This window comes from Scleropages formosus, chromosome 8 (assembly GCF_900964775.1).
Source record: "Scleropages formosus chromosome 8, fSclFor1.1, whole genome shotgun sequence".
Taxonomy (NCBI): domain Eukaryota; kingdom Metazoa; phylum Chordata; class Actinopteri; order Osteoglossiformes; family Osteoglossidae; genus Scleropages; species Scleropages formosus.
In genome coordinates this window covers 5,690,771-5,716,682 of record NC_041813.1, presented here as the reverse complement: position 1 = coordinate 5,716,682, position 25,912 = coordinate 5,690,771, and the positions used below count along the sequence as shown (strand labels likewise).

The following is a 25,912-nucleotide window of genomic DNA, read 5'->3' as shown; positions in this document are numbered from 1 at the left end:
TTCTAGTTCTCTGGTGACAGTTTTGTATTTGCATCTCTGCTAAGTGAAGGCTCGCTCGCCCAACAACATTGTCATCAACGGCAAATGAGGCGGTCACGAATCTTGAAACTGATGATACCCAGCACCACCAGGGCAGGCAGGAAGGCATAAAGCATGAGGAAATCCAGCATGTAGCGGGACAAGGCACCCGGGTAGCCCTGCTCAATGACGGCGTTCCCATCGAATATCGTGCATAGGTTGGTGTTCCCGGGCAAGGTGTCTGAGAGATCTGCAGGGGAGCAGTACACAGAAATGACTACCAATGGCCAACCAATGCAGTGATCAGCAACTGTTCTCAGTGTCCTTTGGACCATTTATACTCAGTCTGCTGTCCTCTGTAACCCTTAGTGAATGAAGTGTACTTATACCAATATCCTGACTAAGCTAGACCTCACAATTGTCTGAAACTTTGACCTTTTCTTGGGGAGAATAAAGGTCGGATATACTTTTTCGGTGGATTGTTTTCGCCAACGAGGGGGAATCGGAAAGAGGACGTTTTACCACAGGTGAAGTTGTGGCCGTAGAACTCTGTGACAATGAGGAGCTCGCAGCCATATTTCTGGAACGTGAGGTAGCTGAGCCACTGGAAGACTAGGGGCATTTGCTGGGTGCTCCTGAAGAGGGAACAGGTGTCGTAAGAACTAAGAAGGTGTCAAAGAGCTCAGAGCAGAAAATTTAATGGCACAGAAACTCATTTTAACCAGAGCTGTGACAGAGATCATTCTCAACAAGGTAAAATACAGACCAAAATTCCCATAAATTAACAATCCAGTCTAGTGAACGGTTTTTTTTTTTTTTTTTTAAATATAGGCCAGAAAATGTATTGTTTTTAATTATTTTACATCGGTTGTTTTGCATCTTGTGTATGTTAATTTAAAAAGTACAGTTAGTAAACCACTTGGGTGAAATCTCAAGTTGAATGTAGTGAAGAATGGATTCATAGAATGATTGAGGATGCCAGCCCACCTGAGAAAGCCAGAGCCCACCAGGATACCTGCCACGTTAAGCAGGGCCACACCGCTGTTGACCATGTTGGGGTTCTGCACTACCCCCAGCAGCACCAGGGTGAGGAGCTCCCCAATTATATGGGGTACGAGGACCACCGCAGAGAAGCAGAGGAACCGCAGGACATCCGGGTACATGCCCACAGTCCTGAAAAGCACGAGCACATACATGCAGCGTATTCATTATATTTGGCTTAAATCTAAAAATGTGGCAATGTATTGTTTTTTCAGAAAACTATCAGCAGGAAGAGTTGGGGGAAAAAACGAACAGGACCATAAAAATGCAATGGAGGAGAGCTGGCTTTAAAGGTAATGCTCAAAGACCTAAATCTCAGACACGGTGTGTGTGTGTGTGTTCAGGAGCTACAAAGTCAAACGTCCAGTACTCAAACAACTTTTGAGAAGCCAGGAAAGCCCACCAGTAGAGGAAGGAGGAGAAGATGAATACGCTGATAATACTGAAGGGCAGGATGTGAAAGATGTAGGCCAGGAACATCTGCCACTTGTGGTAGAGCCCATCCTTGCTCTCCTGGTCACTGATAGCCCTCAGAGGAGGAACTGGAGGAACAAGAGTGGAGAACCATCTGAGGAAGACTCCTTTATTCACTGCATGTTTAACAAATACTTTAGTATCCATTAGAAATGCTACAGCAGAATCCCTCATGAGACTCAAACCTGGAAACTTTGGAGCCTTGGTTGCTAGTTCCTTCTAGCACCGTATTTACCTACATTGGTAGGTAATTACCAGCATCATCACTGAAAAGAAAAAGTGTAATTGCACTTTTGACTGGTACTGTATGTCTAGATGAACTTGGAGAAAGTTCTTAAGGTGCTCAGATAGTCTTTAGGGGCTGCACAAGATCAAGGGTCTGAGATCAAAGTGTTCGAGGCCTGTGTTTAATGGCCTTGGCCCGTTCAAATGTTCAGTGAAAACTTTTTACATCTCACCCTTATCTTAATTCTCCACACATCCTCTCTGTGCTTATCCCACTGCCTGGCTCTCAAAATTAAAGCTATAAAGCAGCAGGTGTACATGTCACTGCTTTTGCAATTCATTTTCCACTATGAAGAAATCAGGTCGGCCTTTGGGGGTAATAGGAAATGATCATCTGAATCTCGGTCTGTGACATCTTTTGGGCTGAGATGTCTTGGGTTTGAGACTACAGTAAGACAATAGTGTTAATTTAAAGGCGTGAACTTTGCTGTTGATCTTCATAAATGTTAAGCATGTATTTAACTGCAAAATGAAACAGATCCACTGAGGAGGTACTCAATTCGAGTTTACACTTGGTCATATGCAGTGCCCTTTGTCGGCCAACCCACAACCCTCAGAACTCACACAAGGCCACAGCGTTCAGCATGCCTGTATAGGGCGAAGCACCCATGGACTGATAGATGATGCCAATGCGGTCCTGAATGGCACCTTTGATGACGTTGTTGTCCAGTTTCATGACAAAGAAGGCCACGAAGAAGCCATAGATGAGGTTCTGGGACAGACGCATGAGGACACCCATTCGGTCCCTGGAGAGGTTCTTCATCGTCCTTCTGCAGTAACATAGTCAGGGACAAGTAAAAAGGATGTACCAATACTTTGAAAAACTATAGTACAGGGACCAGCATTAAATTTCCACCCTCGTTCAGCTAAACGGAAGGGTGACGCTCTTAAAAATATTTTGTTGTCCAAGGCAGCTTTCATAGTTCATATACGTATCACTTATTTGGCTTTACTTTGGCTTCATGTTTTCTTTGGCTTGGGATTGTAAATCAGCTGTATGCCCTGGGTAAATTTCCAATATATCCTGTGGCCTTGAGAAGGTACAGAATTTTGTCAGAACAACCCCACTGATATAAACTGTTCAAATGCAATGGCATCACTTTAGAAAAACAGGAAAGATTGCACTTCATTACACTTGAAGAGAAAAGGAAAGCAGTGTTGCTGTGTTCAAGTAGGTAGGAGAGCGAAGAGTCTTGCAGCTCTGCTCGGGGGCTCACCTGAAGAGGACTCTGAGCTTTTCCAGGTTGCCGGGCGACTCTTTGCTCTTGAAGGGAATGTTGGGCTTGTCTGCAAGCTGGCAGCTCTGTTGGATCCGATCCATCATGCTCTGGTAGATGCCGGAACGTTGGTAGGTTGATAAGATGCCATGCATGCGGTTGCAGGTGATGGCCTCCCTTTCATTGCACCGCGTGTCCACCGATGTCAGGTCCACTGTCCACACAACATCCCAGTTCAGTGCGTTGAGCTGCTTCACATATCATTTTTCTTCATTTTCTCCTTCCAGGCTGGTTAATGACTGGTCATGTTTGTACCCCCTTGTGCCATATGAATTGTATTAGCTTGCGTTGACTAAGAATTTCTAGGTTTCTTTGAAACTCAACAGAGAAAGGGCAACGGGGGCAATGTGTGTCTATGTGTGTGAGGGTTGAGCGAGAAAGAACGGGACAAACCATAGAAATCAAACGGGTTGCAGTACTCGGGGCACTCATAACCACAGCCGCTGAAGAAGTTCACCATCTCCCCCGGCTCGCCGCAGAACACCAGCTCCCCGAGGCTCATGATGGCTATCCTACTGAACACCTGTTGGACAAACAGGGCTCAGTCAGTTACCCAGAAAGACATCCAGGGTACTCAAACACAACTTTCAGAGAACATCGTGATTGACCGGCTAAAACGCACGAAGCCCAGTTTTTCACGCCTGAAACGTCAACGCCATTTTTGAGATGGATTACTTTTACGCACCACATGCACAAAACAGAAGTGCAGAAAAGCCCGTATCAACTGTGCATCTGTGCAAACCCACCTTGAAGAGCTCAGACCGTGGCTGGTGGATGGTCACTATGACTATGCGGTCTCTCTTGGCCATCTCAGCCAGCAAGACCACTATCTGACTGGCCGTCATGCTGTCCAGGCCTGTGGTTGGTTCATCCAGCAGAATGATCTCTGCAATGACATTCATCAATATCACAAATAAAAGTGACACCACAGGTTTTCAGACCGAAAACGGCAAGCGGCCCGCAACAGAAAAAGTACAATTTCAAAAGAAAGGTTTCTTTTCTTCCGAAAGAAAGTTGACTCGAGAAGTGTGTCAGCTTTCTCTTGAGAATTACCTCCGCCCTCCTTAGGATAAGCCTGTTTTCTTCGCCTTCAAATTCTCCAATTAGAACAATTAAGATTGCTTTTTTTTATTAAGGAGGGGATAATTAAGAATGGAATTAATTGTGTTTTTCTAATTAATACTGTCTTGCTTGATTGGATAAGCCGGCGGATTGGAGCACCTCATCAGTGTGGACCTCCGCGAGGTGGGAAATTGTCCATCTAATCGGGCCGAGCCCTCCGTCGGGCCCAGCAGCACTCTCTGTGGGACAAAGCCTAATCCGCCGCACATGATAACCCTGTCCCTCATTATTCCGGGTCCCTGTCTACTGCTCCCGCCATTGTCCCTCCTTCTCACCGTCTCTCGTGCTCAGTGACGTGTCACATCACCTTCTCCATGCTTTTCTGGGGTTTGCAGTGGGAGTTCTAGTGTTTCCGTTTGACGAGTTTTCTCCCGCTAACTCGGTGTGTGTGTGTGTGTGTGTTGCTGATTTGTACGTAATCGTCCGTGGGCATTTGTGCGAAGGAACGTAGACGTAAATTTGTAAAAATTACATGTTAGTGGTGTGAGTTTATGTACATCTAATTCTAAGTGTGCGTGTGCGCACGCACATCCGCCCACTCTCACTCACTGGGGTCCTGAAGAAGCTGACTGGCGATGGACACCCTCCTCCTCTCACCCCCAGAGATTCCTGGAAAGATGCGGCCCCCGATGACGTTGTGGGCCACATGAGTCAGACTGAGCTCTGCCATCACTGCCCCAACCTGCAGATCAGGAGGTCATACGTCACCAAGCGATGCAAGATAACCATCACCTTTCACCCTTACTCATCTTCCCATCTATTCGCACATATACCATACATCCTCCATGCATAACAACCCTAACTAAACAATGGTGTTTAGAAAAAGTCCTTTTGTTAAACTGGCTGAGTAGAGCTGCTCCATCAGCGTGGCAGTATGAAGATGCGACTTCGGCTAGAAGTCGGCTGCTCCTCTTGCCTTCTTGCGAATGGCGTCGGCAGAGTGTCGTCTCAGGGCGAGCTGAGCCGTGAAGGTCAGAGTCTCCTCCACCGTGAGGTAGCTCAGGAGGTTGTCACTCTGGCGTAGAGGGACAGAGTAAGTGAACTACTGGCTAGATGCTCCAAGGACATCTGAACTTTTCTCAGACATCTGGCACATGCTTGCACATTCGGCGAAAAATATTTTAAACTTCATTTTTGGTTCTGATTTTCAAGAAAGAAATGGTATTGATAAAATCTTTTAACATCGTCTAGTCCATGCAAATAAAATATTACTGTGAACAGTTTAAGACTTAGTTGATACCTTTTGCCAAAGCAACTTACAATGTCACACACACACACACTGGCTGAAACCGCTTGTCCTGAGTGGGGTTGCGGCAAGCTGGAGCCCAACCCAACAACACGAGGCACAAGGCTGGAGGGGGAGGGGACACACCCAGGACGGGACGCCAGTCCATCACAAGGCACCCCAAGCAGGACCCGGTCCAACCCACTGTACCACCGCGCCCCCGTTACAGTGTTAAGCGACCTGCAATTATTTCCCTATTTATAGAGCTGGGTAATTTTTACTGGAGCAATTTAGGGTAAGTACCTTACTCAATGGTACAGCAGTTGGAGGTGAGACTCGCACCTGCAACCTTGCGGTCCGAATGCAGCGGCTGTAACTACTACACTACCAGCTGCCTCCGGTAAACATTCCCTTTCAAACTCCAATACACGACAATAAATCACAGCAATAAAGTTGAGGTCAAACTGAAAAATGTTTAAAGTCTGGTCAGTATGTTGTCCCCTTTTCAGATGAGCTGTGAGTTAATCATTGATGGTCAAGTTTTGCTGGAGTTTGACATTTTGAGACTCCTTTTCACTGTGTGAAAACAAAGTGTGCGTGTGTCAAAGGAGGTGTCCGCAGCTCTCCCCTACAATACCATCAAACCCACATGGGTGAGCAAAGCGACTTCGGCGCTGCAAGTTTACAGGGCCTCCGATGTTCTCCGTTTTATTTTTAATAAGTCAGAGAGGTTTATCGTCTCCGCTTCATCCGGAGCTCTTGATGAAGAAAAAATGACGGGATTAGTTTGCTGCTCCAGCGGCTACAGTGGATTTTATCTCCGGGCTCAAGTAAAACGAGAGATTATTTGGAGGGCCGCAGTTTATCCCTCCGTGTTTCATTAAGTACCGGATCCACTTGAACACTCCTCGGAAAGATAAGGAGGGACCTGCCTGTAGCTCTGGCTAATTCCCCTCCCGACCCCACCCCATCGCACTAAATTGGCGTTATCTTTGTGAACTTGGCCGCTGGTTGCCCCTTCCCTACCCTCTCCTCTCTCCTCCTCCTCACATGCGAGCGAGAAGTTGACGTGCCCAAAGTTCAACCTTCCGTCGTCTTCTCCCGTGCAGCGATCCCGCATCTGCTGTTACAACGAAGGGTTTACGCGGCGTCGCGTCACGACGCGACGGGTTCGCCGCGTCCGTGTTTGAGCGCGCCATACCTGCAGCACGTAGGAGAAGCAGTCCGGGAGCTGCTTTCTCTTCAGCTTCCTCCCGTTCACGAACACCTCTCCTCCGAAGTCACCTTTGCTGCCAATGCGGCCTGAAATTGCATCCAGGAGAGTGGTCTTGCCAGATCCTGACATACAAACACACGCAATTACATACACTTGACTTACATTTATATTTATTCACCTCGCCGACACTTTCCTAGAAACCAACACGCATCTCAGGAAACAACACAAAAGTGCATTCAGATGCAGACACGTGTTTCTTGAGTACGGTCAGTTTGTCTCGCCACCATATAAACCTGTACGCATTTCATGAGGAGCAGTGAAGAGCGTTTTTAAAACAGATAATGCTGTAGATGCAGCATATAGGAGATCAGGGGAGACGTGAGCCTGAAATATGTGTTCCGAGACCTTGCTTGGATGTTCAGAGAGATTCGGCAGTTCTGAGTGGGACGAAGAGGACATTTGACTGTGCTGGAGCCAGAAATGAAAACCTTCATGCTTTTGATTTGGGACCTCAACTGCTTGGGACCACCAAACAGCGAGACACGGAGGGACAGCACAGGGGTAGCATTCTGGCAGGAGTGATCGGGCATCGGATGCATAGAAGTGTTGGTGAAACCACATGGATAGATGTTCCTATGATATGCCTTATAATAAAATAATAAAAAAAAATGTGCTAAAACTTCAGCATCAGAGTGTCACCCACCAGAATTTCCCAGAATCCCCATGATCTGGCCGCTGTCCACGTGAAAGGACACATTTCTGAGGATCTGCCGTGTCCATCTCTTTCTGTGAGAAGGAATGTCCCACCAGGGTCCTACGCGCTCACTGAAAAAAAAAACAGAAAACCAGGTACGTTCCACCATCAGCTTTGATGTAATTGCTGATGATCTAAAATCACCTGATGTCCTACACTTTTTCACAGATGGCTAGAACAGATATCACAGCTGAGGTGACATTTTATTCGACTATATGATGGACATGAAAAACAGCTTTAGCGAAGAGAGGAAAAGAGGACAAAAGCTGGATGATGAGACAGTACAGGTAACACTTGGGTTTAAAAAAAAAAAAAAAAGGTTACAGTGCCTTCAGAAATTATCCCTCCACTTTTTCCTCACTTTGTTGTAGACTTATTCAGAATGGGTTGAACTCATTCTTTTTTTACATCAATTGCCACACAATGTCCCATAATGACAAAATAAAAAATCCAGTTTTTAGGACTTTTTGCAAATTTATTTAAAAAAATCTGATATTTCTGATTACATTAAGATCCTTTATTCAGTACTTTGTAAGAGTATGTCTAGCAGCAATTACAGCTGCAAGTCTTCTTGGGTGTGCTTCTACGAGCTTTGCAAACACGGATTTGGGCAGTTTGTCCCTTTCCTCCCCGCAGATCCTCTCAAACGCTGTCAGACTGGATGGGGAGTGTAGGTGAACTGCAGTCCTCAGGTCTCTCCACAGATTTTCTATGGCGTTCTTGAGTTATGGCAGGGCCACTCAAGCACATTCAGAGACTTGTTCCAAAGCCACCCCAGTGTTGTCTGTTGGCTGTGTGCTTCACATGTATTCTCATACTGAAAGGTCCTGGATTTCTTCAGGGACCTGTGCATTTGGCTCTGTTCACTTTTCCCTTGATCCTGAGCAGTCTCCTAGTCCCTGTCACCAAGAAGTCCCCCACAGCATGATACTGCCACCACCATGCTTAATCATAGGGATGCTATTACCCAGGTGACCAACATGTCATTTGGCTGTCAGGCCAAAGACTTCAATTTTTGTCCTTTCAGACCAAATGTTTTTTTCCTCATAGGCTCAGAGTCCTTTAAATGCTATCTGGCAAACTCCTTTAAGGCTGTCAGATGATTTTACTCAGGAGTTACTTCTGTCTATTTATCCTACCATAGATACCTGACTGATGGAGTGCTGCAGAGTTGGTCACTCTTCCAGCATGTTTTCCCATCTTTTCAGAGGAACTCAAAAACTCTGTTAGAGATTCCCCGTCACTTCCCTGACTGAGGCGCTTATTGCCCAGATACCCAATTTGTCTGGACAGATAGCTAAAGCAAGACTGTTGGTGTTTTCAGACTTTTTCAATTTGACAATGATGGAGGCCACTGTGCTCCCAAAACCTTCAGTGCACTGGTTATTTTTCTACGCTTTCCAGATCTATGCATATACACAATCCTACAATAGAGGTCTTCGAAGAGTTCCTTGAATTTCATTGCTTTTTTCGCTCTGCCATGCACTGTTAATTGTGGGAGCTTATGAAGACAGGTGTGTGCTTTTCTAAAGTGAATTTGCCAGAAGAGGACTACTATCAAAAGCTAGAGTATTCTCTGAGATGATGAAAAGAAGTGGGATGCATCTGACCTCAGCTTCAGGTATCATAGTACGGGTTTTAAATATTTACGTAGAAGAGAGCTCTTGTGTTTTTTAGAAATTTTCACAAATTCCCAAAAATGTGTCTTTTCATTTGTCATTACGAGGTCACTGTGTGTCTATTAATGGCAAAAAGAATAAAAAAAAAAAAACGAACAACTGTGAAATAAATTTCCAACACAAAAAGTGTGGAAAAAGTGGAGGGGTCTGAATATTTTTGAAGCCACTGTATACTGTATGTAACAGAGCATTAGCCTACTCTGCAAAAAGTGGGGAGGTGAATAATAAGGTACCACTTTTTCAACACCCAGCCTGTTCACGGAAACCAAACCGGATTTCTTCTTAAGTGCCTTAACCACACTGCCATCTCTCTCACTCAGTGCAATACAGGAAAGCTTAGTGACACTCTTACCTGACAGCGTAAGACACCTGACTGACACTTAGGCGGCAAGAAGGTCGAGGGCTGCGCAGGAGTGCAGGGCTCTGCGACGACGTTGTCTCCGGCACGGAGTTGAAGACCTCGTTGGTTCGGACCTCTTCCTTGAGTACGTCAGCTGAAACGGAGCAGGATCCGTTCATGGTCACCGCGGTCGTCTCCGTGCCTCCCCGGTGTCGACGCAGTCGTTCCCTCTCCTCGGATGTTCCCCAGACACGCGGCGACAGGTCCACCGACACCAGAAAGCCACCAAAGTGCCCTGCTGCGCTCTCTTATCAGTAAACTTTGGCCCTCGCTGCTATAAAGGGCTGTTCTGGGGGCCGGTTTTAACTCTGCTTCCCGGTGACTGAAGGAGGGAGCGGTAGTGCAGTTTGATAGTTGCCAGAAGTCGGTCGTCAGGAGCGCGCAGAGAACTCGGACCAGGCAACTGCTCGACGCACGGGTACCGCGATGACAACAGAGACCGGCCTGGAGCTGGGTGAGAGTACCGTCCATCCCAGACCCTCTCGAGAGGTAAGTTTGTGTCTTTGTTACCGCTGCGAACAGACGGACGCGGCGGAATCGGGTTCGACACATCGCTGTTACGCGCATGCACAGCCCACTATGTCTGCTTGTTTCTCCAGCTGGTTATTTACTCTGCTACATGATAGTCCCTTGTATCGTTTAACACGCCGTTCCCGTGCGAAAGTAAAAAGACCATCGTTGCCATTACACAACCTGTGCTGGCACGGAGATTTTTTGAACCCTGGACCAGCAGGTGCGTAGATGTCACCGTTTACTGATGGAAATGCCAAATGATAAAATTGCCCCAGGGTTAGAATCACTGAAGATTATTTTTTATTTGACCATTGGAAATACTGTCCATAAAGAAGATAAACAACATGTGTCATCCCTCGAGTATTCATTTACGGTTTAATTATCCTATTTCGGACATGGCAGTGAGACAAACGATAACCAGGTCAATCATTAATATGATTTTTAAGTTCTGGTGAAAGATGTCATTAAATACGGTCAAGTTAAAAAAAACACGGAGAAGTGAAGACAAATAGGCAGAAAACTGGAAACGCGAATTGCAACGCAAAAGTTCAATCGAGGACAAGTAAGGGTGTGTGGGAAATCAATGGTGAAAACGGGGGGAAAAAAAAAAAAAAAAAAAGACTTATTGGATGAAAAACATCCAAAAGCCTGCAAGTTACGTCTAAATTTATTCCTCGAGGTCTTTTAATTATTCAGTTATTTTTCCCATTTTTCAACTAATAATCAAAGAAAGCATCTTCTAAGGGTGAGAGGTCTAATAGATGGGTACCGAGTGTCACTGTTCCCTCCCACCAGAAACACAGGGATGAGCTCTTTCTGTCCCCAGAAGACGACAGCAGCCTCTACTTCACCTACAGCGGAGGGTGCAATGAGCTGGAGGTCAGAGACCTGCACTACGAGGTAAACAAACTCCCCCCCCACTGTACAAACCGCGTGTGGGGAGCGTCGTTCTCGGGTCCCTCGGAAAACAGCCAAAGTAAATCAGGGTATTCTGTAGCAAAGCGTTACAAGTGTAACAGTAGTGTGTGAGTGACAGACAGAGAGTGTGTGTGTTCCACTGATGTATGGATGAGTGACCCAGTGTAAGTAGTGTATCTAGCAGTGTATGTCTTCGGGTGCTCTGGTTTCCTCTCACAGTCAAAAGATATGTTGTTCAGCTTCACCCATAGTGTGTGAGTGACAGAGAGAGAGAGTCTGTGTGTTCTACTGATATATGGATGAGCGACCCAGTATAAGTAGTGTATCTAGCAGTGTAAGTCACCGCGGTGAAAAAGGTGTGTGGGCTCATAACACTAGAGTTCATTGGAAGTCGCTTTGGAGAAAAGTGTCTCCGTGATGTGGCAATATCGTTTGACACGCCATTCCCGTGCGAAAGTAAAAAGACCATCGTTGCCATTACACAACCTGTGCTGGCACGGAGATTTTTTGAACCCTGGACCAGCAGGTGCATAGATGCCACCGTTTACTGATGGAAATGCCAAATGATAAAATTGCCCCAGGGTTAGAATCACTGAAGATTATTTATTTGACTATTGGAAATACTGTCCATAAAGAAGATAAAGAACATGTGTCATCCCTCAAGTATTCATTTAGGGTTTAATTATCCTATTTCGGACATGGCAGTGAGACAAACGATAACCAGGTCAATCATTAATATGATTTTTAAGTTCTGGTGAAAGATGTCATTAAATACGGTCAAGTTAAAAAAAACACGGAGAAGTGAAGACAAATAGGCAGAAAACTGGAAACGCGAATTGCAACGCAAAAGTTCAATCGAGGACAAGTAAGGGTGTGTGGGAAATCAATGGTGAAAACGGGGGGAAAAAAAAAAGACTTATTGGATGAAAAACATCCAAAAGCCTGCAAGTTACATCTAAATTTATTCCTCGAGGTCTTTTAATTATTCAGTTATTTTTCCCATTTTTCAACTAATAATCAAAGAAAGCATCTTCTAAGGGTGAGAGGTCTAATAGATGGGTACCGAGTGTCACTGTTCCCTCCCACCAGAAACACAGGGATGAGCTCTTTCTGTCCCCAGAAGAAGACAGCAGCCTCTACTTCACCTACAGCGGAGGGTGCAATGAGCTGGAGGTCAGAGACCTGCACTACGAGGTAAACAAACACCACCGTCCTCTTCGCCAAACTCCCCCCCCACTGTACAAACCGCGTGTGGGGAGCGTCGTTCTCGGGTCCCTCGGAAAACAGCCAAAGTAAATCAGGGTATTCTGTAGCAAAGTGTTACAAGTGTAAAAGTAGTGTGTGAGTGACAGAGAGAGAGAGAGAGAGAGAGAGAGAGAGAGAGAGAGAGAGAGAGAGAGTGTGTCTGTGTGTTCCACTGATATATGGATGAGTGACCCAGTGTAAGTAGCGTATCTAGCAGTGTACGTCTTCGGGTGCTCTGGTTTCCTCTCACAGTCAAAAGATATGCTGTTCAGCTTCACCCATAGTGTGTGAGTGACAGAGAGAGAGAGAGTGCGTGTGTATGTGTGTTCCACTGATGTACGGATGAGTGACCCAGTGTAAGTGCTGTATCTAGCAGTGTAAGTCACTGCGGTGAATAAGGTTTGTGGGCTCATAACACTACATAGAGTTCATTGGAAGTCACTTTGGAGAAAAGCGTCTCCGTGATGTGGCAATATGTGATGAACATCTGATCTGACTGTGTGTGTGTGTATTTGCACGCATGACAGGTAGACACTGCCGCCCAGATCCCTTGGTACGAGAAGCTGTCCGAGTTTAAGATGCCCTGGGAGATGCAAGGCAACAAACAGATGGCCATCGAGAGCCTCAGTCTGCGCGTGCGCAGCGGCCAGATGTTGGCGGTTATCGGCAGCTCAGGTGGGCGATCCCGTCCGGCGGTCCGGCACGGCGGTCCTCGCCTCCTAACGCCGCGGCGTCTCTTCCTCAGGCTGCGGGAAAACCTCCCTGCTGGACATCATCACGTGCCGTGACGAGGGAGGCTCCATCAAGAAAGGTCACGTCTCCATCAACGGGCGGCCCAGCACACCCCAGCTAGTGCGCAAGAGCATAGCCCACGTGCGGCAGGACGACCGGCTGCTGCCCCACCTCACCGTGCGCGAGACCCTGGCCTTCGTGGCCAAGCTGAGACTGCCGACGCACTTCTCGCAGGCCCAGCGAGACAAGAGGGTGGGAAGCGGCAGTAACCGAACCGGCGAACGGCGTGCGCTTTGCGCGTCGTTATAAACGAAGGAAGCGTGCGATTGCAATAAGTAAAATGCGATTTGTTCGAATGTAGTGCTCTGTCCCGGAGACCAGCTGAACACTTTAAGTTCCTTTCATTCACTGCTTCTGCAGAACAATCCAGTTATTAAAATTGAGGATCACAGAGAATACCGGCGGTCTTCGTAGTTCGGGTGGATGGTCGACGTATTCGGTTGTTCGCCGAGCTTGGCATTTAGGTTGAGAACGTTTCGTCGCCGGTCGAGGCGAACGTCATCGGCCTCGACCGGCGATGAAACGTTCTCAACCTAAATGCCAAGCTCGGCGAACAACCGAATACCTCAGTTATTAAAATATATCATTTTACATTTAATTATTTAGCAGACACTTTTCTCCAATGAACTCTACGTAGCGTTATCACCCCACACACCTTATTCACCATGGTGACTTACACTGCTAGATACACTTACACTGGGTCACTCATCCATACATCAGTGGAAAACACACACACACACACACACACACACACACACACACACACACACACACACACTATGTTGAAACCTGAACAGCATGTCTTTGGAGTGTGGGAGGAAACCAGAGCACCCGGAGGAAACCCATGCAGACATGCGGGCCCCGGTCTAACTTGCCGCCCCAACCGCGTTCGTAAGATGAGGAGCCGGCGCAGTTAACGAAGTAAAATTTATTACTGCGTTCCGAAGGGGAAACCTTGCGACTGTGTGTCCGCGCATCACGTAACAGGAGAGCGGAAACCCCCGCTCGTCTCTCGAGATACTCGGCTGCTGCGGGATGCCGCCTGCGCAGGCGTCACTACATCTGCTCTGTCTGCGCAGGTGGACGATGTGATCGCGGAGCTGCGGCTGCGGCACTGCGCCAACACCAGGGTGGGCAACGATTACGTGCGCGGCGTGTCCGGGGGCGAGAGGAGGAGGGTCAGCATTGCCGTGCAGCTGCTGTGGAACCCAGGTACGCCCTGCGGGAGGGGAAGGGACCCGGCCGGGACGGGGACGGGGGGTCGGGGGACGGGCGGAGGCCGTGCCGCGGAAACAAGAAGAGCGAAGAGAGACGACGGCCTCCGCTTCCTCTGCAGGCATCCTCATCCTGGATGAGCCCACCTCAGGCCTGGACAGCTTCACCGCCCACAATCTGGTGATCACGCTGTCCCGCCTGGCCCGAGGGAACCGGCTGGTCCTCCTGTCGGTCCACCAGCCGCGCTCCGACATCTTCCAGCTCTTCGACCTCGCGGTGCTGCTCTCCTCCGGCTCGGCGGTGTACTGCGGCCCTGCCAAAGACATGGTGGCCTACTTCGGCGCCCTGGGGCACCCCTGTCCCCGATACTGCAACCCTTCCGACTTCTACGGTGGGTACGAAGTGAAAACCGGCCCCCGATGACCCGAACTCGAGAGGACGACGTCGTAGGTTCAACCCGTGTAATTGCACCTTTCGGTCGGACTTCCTGCCCAACGTATCGACGCCGACATTAATGCCAGGAAGCGGACAACTGCGAGGACCTGTTGCGTCTCGGTAACATTGACGTTGCGCCGACGCCTTCGCTCTTGTCCCCCCCCCCAGTGGACCTGATCAGTATTGACCGGCGCAGCCCGGAGAGCGAGGCGCAGTGTCTGGAGAGGGCCAGAATGCTGGCCGCTCAGTTCAAGGAGGCGGTTAAGGGCACGGAGGATTTCATGTGGAAGAGCCAGACATCCAGCAGCAGCATCGAGTGTCACAGGTGAGCAAACGAGAGCCCCTCCCTTGCGTCCCCCTCACAGCCCTTCCGGTGCATATTCACCCCCCCCTGGCTTTCCCCAACCCTCAGCGACGAAGTCCGGCCAAAACTCCAAGAGGCAGCGGTCACCGTGTCCGGTCAGAAGGACCACCTTCCCGGCCACCTGCACCAGTTCGCGATCCTGGTGAGGTACGGCAGCGGAGAACAACTTTTGTTTTAGCCTCGCGCCGACCTGCGGACGTCTCTCCCTCGCCGTCCTCGTCACCTCTTTCGCTCTCCCCCTCCCCCACCCAGGCGACAGGTGTACAACGACTTCCGAGACCTGGTCACCCTCCTGGTGCACGGGTTCGAGGCCCTGCTGATGTCGCTGCTCATCGGCTTCCTGTATTTTGGGGCGGGAGACACCGACCTGTCCATCCAGGACACGGTGGCCCTCCTCTACATGACTGGGGCTTTGACGCCGTTCGCGGTGGTGCTGGACGTCATTGCAAAGTGTGAGTGACAAAGCTGGAGGTGGCACATCGGAGCACTTGGAATAAAATAACGTAAAGTACAGACAGAGCAGGTAAACGTAGGGTTTTTTTTTTTTTGCAGCGTTTAGAACCATCACATGTCCACAAACGGAGGGCTGTAATTACGCGCCCTTATAATATTAGCAATGATGTCATTCTGCTGCAGCTCCACGAGCACCGCTGCGGTGAACCTGCTCGGTGTCCCCGTGGCGAGAACCTTGGACGTTTTCTCACGTGCGCGACCGCTGTGGTGATTTCCGCAGGTCACTCTGAAAGAGCCATGTTGTACCACGAACTCGAGGACGGAATGTATTCGGTCACGTCGTACTTCTTTGCCAAGGTACGCGATGGGGGGGGGGGAGGGGGGTCTACGGACGCATCGGCCTGGGTGCTCGGGGATGGAAATCGGAGCTGTCCGCTTCAGAGCCGCAGCACATTTACCGCGATGCGAACGAGGCGTTACGGAGCTGATGTAAAGTGGAGCTCGGTGCTGCTTGCAGCCCCTCAGGGACAGGAGAACCCACCCCACCCCACCCCACCAACACTGCAGTCTGCTCTCCCGCCACCAGGTGGCAGCAGAGCTCCACTGATGCACCGAAACGTTTCGTTATTTTCCAACCTGCTGCCCAGAGGTTGCACGCCCCGTAGCTTTCCCATCCGAGCACCTAAATGCTCGAGGAAACCCGATCGAACCCCGTCTAGGACCACCGATTTAGGCAGCGGCGGAGCGTGGGCCCCGTGACTCCCGTGTGTCTCCCGCCAGGTCCTGGGGGAGCTGCCCGAGCACTGCGTCTTCACCCTCGTGTACGGCGTGCCCATTTACTGGCTGGCGGGTCTCAACGAGGCCCCCGACCGCTTCCTGCTCAACTTCCTGCTCATCTGGCTGGTGGTCTACTGCAGTCGAGCCATGGCGCTGTTTGTGGCCGCTGCCCTGCCCACACTGCAGACCTCGGCCTTCATGGGCAACGCCCTCTTCACCGTCTTTTACCTCACGGGGGGCTTCGTCATCAACATGAAGAACTTGTGGCTGGGTGAGCGCCGCCCTCTGGCTCAGGCCTCCTCAGCCGTCAATCACGGCATCGGCGCAGCATCCGCTCGAGGTACCGTCTTTGCATCGGCAGAGCCGGTCTTCGACACCGGCGGGGCGGCGGCAACGATCCGGATCTCGTCTTGTGCGCCGAACACTTTTCCCTGATGCAATAACCATGTACGGCCGAGATGCTCGTGCAGTAACCCATCTGTAAAAACGTCCCCGCACGTTCCCTGACGAAGGGTTTCGAGAAGCGACGGCATGACCGAACCAGACAAACGGCAAGTAACGAGATGGTCTATTCCACAGTGGCATCCTGGTTCTCCTACATTTCCTTCATGCGCTGGGGTTTCGACGGAATGCTCCAGGTCCAGTTCCGGGGACTGAAGTACCCCGTCACCTTGGGAAATTACACTTTCAACATCGACGGCATAATAGTGAGTTAAGCCGGTTCCGAGGGATCTCCCCTCATCATCTCAGTGCCTCACCTCTGTAAAGCAGCTACGTTCTAGAAGGATTTCGAACTTTCGTGCACAAATTATTGCTCCGTTCGCGATCGTATGACACCGATCCGCGAAAACTAACTTGGTGATTTCTGAAACAGGTTGTAAAGGCTATGGACATGAACCAGTACCCGCTGTACTCCTGCTACCTGGTGCTCATCGCCATATGCGTGGTCTTCATGCTGCTGTACTATCTGTCACTGAAGTTCATCAAGCAGAAGTCCAGTCAGGACTGGTGAAGATCCCACCTCTGGTTCAGCTCCAGAACTTGCACTACAACCTACTGCCACTGGGTGGCAGCAAAGTACTGCATTTCTCTCCAGCTAGAAATGATACAGAACTTTTTTGGCACAATAAGAGCATTTGGATGGCATGCATCCAGTAGCGGCATCTGTTTGCTCCAATTTCAGCCTTTTTTAACTTGATTTTTTTAAAATATATATATAGGTAAGATTATAAAGCTTAATATACATGCCAGTAGAAGCAATTTTGGAAAAAAAAAAAAAAAACTCACGGGAGTGGCTCGCTCTGGGTTTTTTCTTACGAGTTTTGCACTGGTGCAAATGCTTGAAAACGTGTTATACTGCATTTCTCGTTTGACAAAAGTAGCCTCAGTAGCAAACTGTTCTGATTTATTAGAAGAAAAAAAAAAAATCATTAAGGCCTTTAAGATTCAAACCTGTACCATTTTCCTTCATTTGTAGATCAATAAACATACTTAAAGGCATGTTTGGCATATTGCGTACACTATGAAGAGTAATATGAATATAATTCCGCAGTAGCAGGAATGACATCATACTTCAAGAACAGCTATATCATCAACAGTAATCAACAACATCGTACTCATATATGGGGGCATTATGACTGAACGCTGGGAGGACACATCCCCCCATTACACCTGTGCACATTATACCCCTTCCTTGGCACATCATCAGAGCTGGTTAGAGACCCGCCTGCTACTGCATGCATTTAACTATGAAAATACAGAACTGTGTGTGCAAGTGAAACCCCGAGCCCAAGTTGAACTTTTGTGCAAATAGTGAAGGAAAGATTTTCGCTACACCCAGAAGACGGTGAAGAAGTGAAGTTCGCGGCCCAGGCTGATGCAGAGATCATCCTGCCCGTGCAGGTCCTCAGAGGTCTCACCTGCTCAGTCTCACCTTGACTCACAGGGGGACAAAGCAGCTTGGGGACAACAGTGACCTTGTAGGACAGTTGGGATATTTACATTCGTTCGTTCTGCAGATGTTTTTCTCCGAAGCGACGCACGTCTGAGAAAAACACGAGTGCGTTGCATCAGATTCGGGGGTTGAAGTTGTCAGTAGAGACCGACCAGTTTCCTGCATGTTTTTCAGTACAAACTGACTGAATTTTATTGTTTCGTTGTTTTATTCAATAGCGGCCTGACTGCACCTATGAGGCCTTGAGGCAGACGGGAGTGATGTGGCCAAGAGGAGAGAAAGGGAACTCAAATTCTCCATCACACGTCTTAATCACCAGAGCGTTTATTGACTAGCATAAATACTTTGAACATTATCGCTTCTGCAAGGCTCACCGAGTTCAACACCGAGTTCACAGAATTCCACAGATTATTCATACAGTGCATAAGAGGGGGAAAAAAAAAAAAAGGGACAAAACAGTTTGAAAATACTAGACACGGAAAGGTGTTCATTCCTCCTCATCCGGCTTCTGCTTTTCAGCTCTCAGCTTTTCGGCATAGAAACGGAACGACTCCTAGGGGGAAAAAAAAAAAGAGACCAAGAAGAAAAGGAACAGCAATCACACACCCTGTGCAGGAAACATGAAACAAGTCATATCGAAACATTTTTTTTTTTTTGCGAAGTCCAGCACAACAATGTGGTGCGCTAACTGCAATCACGCAGCTCCCCTCTGCTGGTGGCTCCAAAGTCAGGACACCGGCTCCCTCCGCAGCGACGACGTCCCCCGAGGGGACCGCCGACCGCTCCCAGCCTGACCAATCGCAACCTGCCACTTAATCTCCCACGGCAGATTAAGGCACGGGTGTCGCCTCGACGCCGTTCTGCCCAAGTCGGCCTAATCGCGCAGGCGGAGGCTGAAAAGGCGTCTTTTTGAAGGCGGGGGCACCGAACAGATTACCGCTGCCCGCACATTGTACGGCCCCACATTAGGCACGTAATTAAAAGTTGATAAACAGTGGCGGCGGTGCAGCGGGGAGGTATGGGACACAGGGGCCACCGAGGCCGCCCCCCCTTCCCCGAACCCTCGGGAGCCTCTTTGTACCGCGCCGTTATCGGCTGCGGGGGTCCGCCACCGGAGATCTTTCCGGAACTTCACAGGCGATTTTGAGAGCAGCTTGCTGGAGGCGCCCCCACATGCAGCAGTACCTCTCCTGGCAGGTGCTCAACTATGCGGGCCAGGTGCGCGTGTGTGCATGCTTAGAGGCGGCGGTCGACGCGCACGCCATCCTTTCGGCCGGGGCTCGATGACGCAAGCGGACGGTACGTGTCGGACGAAGCTGGACGAGAGCGCCAATCTCCGCGGCAGTCCAGGAAACAAAATGACACACTCTCACCACGCAGGTGAGAATCCGCTGACCTTCAGATGGTACAGCTTGTTAAGTACTAGCGGAGACCCACGCACGTAGGTGTGTGATGTGCAGGGATGAAGTCACCGAAGCACACGCTCGTTCACGCAGCCCGTGGCGGAGACCGGTCTTGGTCGGAACCGGCGGCGCCACCGCGAGTCTAGAGCGGTTTGTCTTAAGGGGAACCTGACGGTCAAAGGCGCGAGCCCCTCATGCTGCCTGAACTGCCCCAGTTCTCAGTATTTTGCCTCTCTTGCATCTTCTCACTCGCACAAATACACAGACACCGTATGCTCTCCCTCCTCTAGCGGGCCCTCGGGCGTTCCCCTTTAACAACTCGGATCTCCGTCTGTTCGGGAAGCGGTTAACGTGCCCTGACCTCACCCCCGGCTGTTCGGTTCCGGCATTTTGACGCGTCGTTCCGAGCTATTTGAAAGAGCGGGTTAACGTGCTAGCAGCCCATCTATTCCGGGAACCGGCAGCCGTGCATCCCTCCCCCGCTCGGACCTGCGGGGTGCCAACTGCGGACATGAATCATCGATTAATACCTCCCTTCGCAAACGTACCTGTGTTCAGGTCTCCCTAAAAGGGCCAAGGCGGGCTTAGAGAACGCATTAGTGCTGCGGCACGGATGCCGCACTCGAATCGATGCACGTCAACGTGTAAGGACTGGGCAGAACCGATGGGAGCCAGCAGGGGGCAAGAGCGAGCAAGGGCACTTACCTGTAGGGGGTGATTTAGTGAAGAAGGGTTTAAGACACCCAGCCAGAGTGGAAGGAGAGACAGAAAGAAAGCGCTAGTTCTGCGAGACGATGGAATACGACCAAGTCAGCGGAAGACTGCCGGCGACCGTGCCATTCGGTGATCTTTAACAAAGTGCGGGCAGGCGAACCGGGGGACAGTAGAAGGGAGGGTGATACTTACGGGGGGCTCCTCAAACGGGACGGGCTCCCCGGCCTGCTTATACAAGAGAGCGAGCCTCTTCAGCGACAGCTCGTCCGCACGGATGCCGTCCGTCTGCATCTGCGCGTGCAGCGCCTTGGCTCTGTCCAGGTCTTTGTCTATGGCTACGGAGGGGACGGAAAAAAAGGGGAGGGGGGGAGCGGGGACAATCAGACAGAACCTCGGCAATAAACACGAAAAGAGGACATAACGGGGCGAGCGGGGCAAAGGTGCCGCGCCGCAACGCTCGGCCTCGCGGTCTCGACGCGACGGCCGACCGTGCTGCCGTCGGATATTGGGGGGTGCGGGTAGTGCAAACACGGGCTATGAAATAATCATGGGCGCAGCCAGGGAGAGAGGACAGGAGGCAGACTAAGTACTTTAACGTGTCGGGTTTCGCGCGGCGGAGCCCAGCGCTCATTAGCAAGCGCGGCGACTCGGCCGAAGGTCTCGGCTGCCCCCCGGTGTTGAATTTTTCAGCGGCTCGTTGAGAACGGGTCCGGGAGGCGCAGAGGGACGCGAGCCGCTGCCTGCTGCCCGGAACTTGGGCGCTCCACCGATCTAGCAAGGCCTCTGCTTCCGTGCGCCGCACACGAGCACGCACTAGGACAAACGCGCAGCGACGGACAGAGACACGTAACCGGGCTACGGGTGCGTGCCTCTGTCCGTCGCTGCACGTTTGCCAAGGCGCACCTTGGTTTAGCACACACGAACAGATGGCAGGAATTCACGATGACGCAAGTCTGATAATGTCTCTCAGCAAGAAAACGGTTGATTTCAGCCAGAGTAGCAGTGCCCTGTATAGGGGCGGGACGGTGGCACAGCGAGTAGCGCTGCTGCCTCACACCGCCTGGGTGGTGCGAGAGAACGTGGGTTCGATCCCTGCTCAGTCTGTGTGGAGTCTGCATGTTCTCCTTGTCTGTGTGGGTTTCCTCTGGGTGCTCTGGTTTCCTCCCACACTCCAAAGACATGCCGTTCAGGTTCACCCATAGTGTGTGAGCGACAGACTGAGTGTGTTCCACTGGTGTATGGATGAGTGACCCAGTGTAAGTAGTGTATCTAGCAGTGTAAGTCACCACGGTGAATAAGGTGTGTGGGCCAACCGGTAAACTGGCTGGTTCCTGTCAGCAGAGGGTACAGCTTACTGTAGCTCTTCATCAGCAAGGGGTACACGTGTTCCTTCTGCAGAATGTCTGGAAGCAGCTCCAACAGGCTTTTCATCGCGTGTACCTGCACCGAGACATACACACCCCCCCCAAAAAAACAAGAAAAACTTTAAATTCCGTGAACCACAAAGCCGGCAGTAGCACGTTACTGTGGTCACTACAGGTAGGAAGAGACGACAGAAACGCCACAGATAAGTTATAACAGTATATAACATTATAAAGGTGCGGGGCTCTTCCTTACCTGTCCGGGTTTCTGCGACATCCTGGCAAGAAATGCCGAGAGCGTTTTCTTCTGTTCGGCGATGGCAGCAACGCGCTAGAGGGAGGACAGGGGACGAGACGGCGGACCGTTACGCCAGGGTCTCCGTTCTCGTAAAGGATCATCCTGAGGTAACGTGGAACTCGAGCAGAAGATTTATATTACGTTTACACGTATTCATTTAGCAGACGCTTTTGTCCGAAGCGACGTACAACTTGTGGGTTACATTAAGAGAAAGAGACACAGCTGCAGACGTGTGACTCAAGTAAACCTAGTTTGTTACCTACCGCTCGCTGCACCGAGGTTCATCGTTCGAGGAGGTGCATAAAACAGGATAGACAAATCCCGATACCCTCCCACCAATTTTTTTTTTTTTTTTTTAAAAAAGATACACAAAAAGACAACATATCCTTTCCCCCCTTCGTATGTATACTGACACAATGTGAGAAAAATCACGTATGAGTTTGTGCATGCTTGCTGTGTGACAATATACATCATCTGTGTGTGTGTGTGTGTCTCTCTGAATCGTCTGTTCCTCCATTATGCCTGCAGGAACCCAGAAGCCTGCTCTGCAGTTGAAGGTTAATTACACAGTTAATAAGTTGCCCGGCAGATAACCGCTCATTTCTATATAAAAATTAAATGTACAGTGCCTGTTCTCTTTAAAGTATAATTATCTGCACTTAGTCGCACAAAAGGAGCGATTTCAATCTCTGCTCTTTCTCTGAAAGCGCTTTCAGTCAGACTCTCTCCTTTGATTCTTGCCCCGTTTTTTCTTCTGCTGTTAGTTAAATATCAGCAACAGGGTGCGATGGCAGGGAAGTCAACCTGACAGCTGAGAGGAACGGTTCCTCGGCCGAAGAATCGGAAGATGCGGGGAGAAGGCAACGAGCACCCGCGCGAGGGCGGGGGCCGCGGGGTGTTCCGGCACCGGAAAGAAATCGGCGACAGTCCACGCAGGTAAAACACGGACTGTGGAACCAGAGCTGGACAGTCACGATGCGACGCCGTTAGAGCCACGCGCGAACAAGCCAAGCACATGACGCTAATCAGTTTTGCATCACAAATAGGGTGGCACAGCAAGTAGCACTGCTGTCTCACGGCACCTGGGCGGTGCGAAAGCACGTGGGTTCGATCCCCGCTCAGTCTGTGTGGAGTTTGCATGTTCTCCCCGTCTGTGTGGGTTTCCTCTGGGTGCTCTGGTTTCCTCCCACACTCCAAAGACATGCTGTTCAGGTTCACCCATAGTGCGTGTTCCACTGATGTATGGATGAGTGGCCCAGTGTAAGTATTGTAACTAGCAGTGTAAGTCACCATGGTGAATAAGGTGTGTGGGCTCATAACACTACATAGAGTTCATTGGAAGTCGCTTTGGATAAAAGCGTCTGCTAAATAAAATGTAAATAATTAAATGCTTATCCGTGCAAATTATTAAAATGAAACGTACTGCAATGTTAAGCATCTGCTTGTTCAGAAATGTTAGCGATACCTGACCTGAAGTTGAAGGAAACAAGGTCACTCTGCAACCTGTCTGTGAACAAAGTCGGTCCCTTTTCAGCCTTGTTAAGGGAGCGCATTCATTTTTCTTCCCACTCTCAAGAAGCGTACGTCTCGAGGGCTGTTAGATCACAGGGAAGACACGTTCCCGGCGCCAGAATGCCTTTTGTACCTTCGGCCCAATTAGCGTTAAAGCGGAGCGCCGGGGCCCGAGCCCGAGCCCTTCACAGAGCCCCCGTCTGTGCTGATGCAAGCTCCCTGTACGCGCGCTCCCCGGTGACGCGCCAGCTACTTCGGCGCTACGCCCGGACGGCTCCGCCGTGTTCGCTTAAAAGCTCCCGCCGACCCGCTAACAGCCCCCGGCGCCGCGCTCCCGCCTCAAGGGACCCGGCTTGTCGGTTCCGTTCCGAGTCAGCTCTCAATGCCTTAATCAAACCGTCTCGATAAACTTGTCATTCGCCTCGTTAGAAGCTTCTCCGAGTCATTTCGGTTCTTCGGAAAATAAAAAGTTCAGTCGCATAAAAATACCTCAAGACTAACTTCCCGAAGTTGAATCTTCGGCCAGTGGGAAATCGCTATTCTCAGAGATATAAACTGGAGACTGTGCAACCTGAACTAACGGTTCGTGTAAAGCTGCCAAACTTATGAAGTGTAAAATACGCTGGGTCCTGCGATCCACACCGAACTAAACGGATGACAAACTCGGCACGTTAAAGTGCGATGCCAACATTTTGCCGGTGCACAGGACCGCAGTAAGAAGCGGATCGTGACGGGGTCGTGAATTTAAGGTGGCGTTAGGGCATCAGGAGGGAAGTAGGTCCAAAAACATTGCATTTAAAGACCCTTCTTAAATGCTGAAATTGATTCAGCAGTTCTGAGGGACAGGGGGAGCTTATTCCGCCACATCGGAGCCAAAACGGAGACGCTACGGACTTTCAATTCTGCAACGGTTATGCACGGGACACCCAAAAAGCGAGAGGGGGAGGAGCGCAGTGCACATACTGTGGTGTAGGGAGTGACTGGATCCATGAGCTATTGAGGCACTAATCCTTTAACAGCAGCACTGCTGCTAACAATATTGCGTGTATACAGTGTGTGTGCGAAAGCTGAACCTGCACCTTGCAAGAGCGTTATGAAATCAAACCTGAATTTCATGGTTATGTTTATCAGGGCTGGAAGGTGTGTTCATTTAGTTGAGCTACTTTATGGAGAAGAACCCTTGCTGTCTCTTACCTGTAGTTGGGACTTGGCCTCCTCAATGTGGCCCAGTTCCAGGTAGGTTAGGAAGAGGCTGGTGACGGGCCGGTAGGAGGCAAAGTGGTTAGCCATCCTCTCTGCCATGGCACTCACTGTGGGAACCACATGCGTTTTAGCCGTTCGGCGTAGCTAAGTAGCCAAGTAGCCCTTCCTTACTCATGGATCCCACTTTTTGACTCCAAGGATGGTAGACCCCAGTCTTGGAGGACTACTGACTGCTGACAGTTTATTATAGGGACCATTATAGACTAATGAGGGTTTACAAGAGGACTTCCAGGTGAGAAGTGGCCTTTTTAGGGCCCTCTATAAATGACCGACAGTCTCCTGCGGCGCAGACAATAAGCCACTAAAAGGACGCCCCGAACTTACGTTTATCCAGCGCCTCGTCATTCTTGTCCTCCAGGACCTTGCGAAAGACATAGCTGATGCTGGTGGGCTGAGAGTCTCCTTGGCCTTCCAGTCCTGGGGTGTAGAGGGACTCCAGCTTCTCCACAGCGGTCTGGATGTCACCGCTGAGAGAGGCAGAGCGGGGGAGGGTATGGCGTTGGGGATGGAGAGAAAGGCGACACTTGAGCACACAAGGGAAGCGGCAGGCATGAAAGTTTTATGGGCTGGGTGGATGGCTAGAAGGGAAGGGGCCCCGCCAGCACTCATTCGGCCTGGCAGCGGGCACTCGCACCCGTACGCCCGCCTAAGCAGCTGTGACACAAGGCGAGGGGCAGCGGCTGAGCCGAGCTGACTGGCTAAGAGGCTGGGCGGTGCGGCCCGGAACAGCGGCGCCGCATCGGAGCGCCGGGCACCCGTGAATTATTCAGACTGTACAGTCACAACGATCGCAACAAATTATCCCCTTTAATATTCAAATAATCACACAGGACGAAAGAAGGGGAGCGCTGGGAAGTAGCGGGACGCGCGTGTTCGCTTGTGCCGACGGACGTGCCGGGCCACGTCACATCTGTCCTCCAGGCTGCGGAGCTCCTGTCCCTGCGGATTGTGCTCCTGGCTGGAGCCCTGCAGCCATGGGGGAGCCGAGCACGTTCCGAGCTGCCATTAGCATTCCTGTCACTGGGAGGAGGAGGAGGAAGCAGCCGCTCTTGGCTAAGCAGCCGCAGCATGGAGCACTGCAAAAGGAAACTCTGTAGGACAGGCTTGCGTAGCCTACGTTAAGCGGAAAGAGACTAAATCACTCTGTAAAAATAAATAAATAAATAAATAATAAATAAATGCTCAGATTCATTCAGAGGAAGTA

General features: G+C 50.2%; 3 protein-coding genes across 6 annotated transcripts in view; 1 reads left to right on the top strand and 2 right to left on the bottom strand.

Moving 5' to 3' along the window:
* Nucleotides 1–55: 55 nt before the first annotated feature.
* Nucleotides 56–9,610, bottom strand: abcg5 (ATP-binding cassette, sub-family G (WHITE), member 5). Its single transcript, XM_018766128.2, has 13 exons — nucleotides 9,444–9,610; nucleotides 7,362–7,483; nucleotides 6,644–6,780; nucleotides 5,134–5,232; nucleotides 4,767–4,899; nucleotides 3,842–3,981; nucleotides 3,489–3,618; nucleotides 3,036–3,249; nucleotides 2,383–2,588; nucleotides 1,463–1,601; nucleotides 1,006–1,191; nucleotides 541–653; nucleotides 56–268 (listed from the first exon to the last, which is right to left on the bottom strand). The coding sequence occupies exons 1-13, from the start codon at nucleotides 9,608–9,610 to the stop codon at nucleotides 75–77; spliced, it is 1,980 nt and encodes a 659-aa protein (XP_018621644.1). The 3' UTR covers nucleotides 56–74.
* Nucleotides 9,611–9,815: 205 nt separating this feature from the next.
* Nucleotides 9,816–17,723, top strand: abcg8 (ATP-binding cassette, sub-family G (WHITE), member 8). Of its 2 annotated transcripts, XM_029254358.1 has the most exons (14): nucleotides 9,816–9,980; nucleotides 10,800–10,904; nucleotides 12,012–12,116; nucleotides 12,695–12,842; nucleotides 12,913–13,151; nucleotides 14,039–14,171; nucleotides 14,296–14,565; nucleotides 14,778–14,934; nucleotides 15,022–15,120; nucleotides 15,226–15,425; nucleotides 15,707–15,783; nucleotides 16,207–16,474; nucleotides 16,783–16,910; nucleotides 17,078–17,723. In XM_029254358.1, exons 1-14 carry the CDS (start codon nucleotides 9,918–9,920, stop codon nucleotides 17,213–17,215), a joined length of 2,130 nt encoding a protein of 709 aa, XP_029110191.1. In that variant the 5' UTR covers nucleotides 9,816–9,917; the 3' UTR covers nucleotides 17,216–17,723. The 2 variants fall into 2 exon arrangements, with proteins under 2 accessions (XP_029110191.1, XP_029110192.1); XM_029254359.1 differs by lacking the exon at nucleotides 12,012–12,116.
* A 469-nt stretch (nucleotides 17,724–18,192) lies between these two features.
* lrpprc (leucine-rich pentatricopeptide repeat containing) overlaps nucleotides 18,193–25,912 on the bottom strand; it is a 44,322-nt gene continuing 36,602 nt past the window's right edge. The window contains exons 33-38 of one of the 3 annotated variants that reach the window (XM_018725013.2): nucleotides 25,033–25,175; nucleotides 24,640–24,755; nucleotides 21,892–21,966; nucleotides 21,630–21,714; nucleotides 20,467–20,609; nucleotides 18,193–18,710 (exon numbers count right to left, since the gene is read on the bottom strand). In XM_018725013.2, the coding sequence (XP_018580529.2) occupies nucleotides 18,645–18,710; nucleotides 20,467–20,609; nucleotides 21,630–21,714; nucleotides 21,892–21,966; nucleotides 24,640–24,755; nucleotides 25,033–25,175 (628 nt within the window). In that variant the 3' untranslated portion in view covers nucleotides 18,193–18,644. The remainder of the gene's footprint in view (nucleotides 18,711–20,466; nucleotides 20,610–21,629; nucleotides 21,715–21,891; nucleotides 21,967–24,639; nucleotides 24,756–25,032; nucleotides 25,176–25,912) is intronic. The other 2 variants (XM_018725012.2, XM_018725014.2) reach the window with 2 other exon arrangements.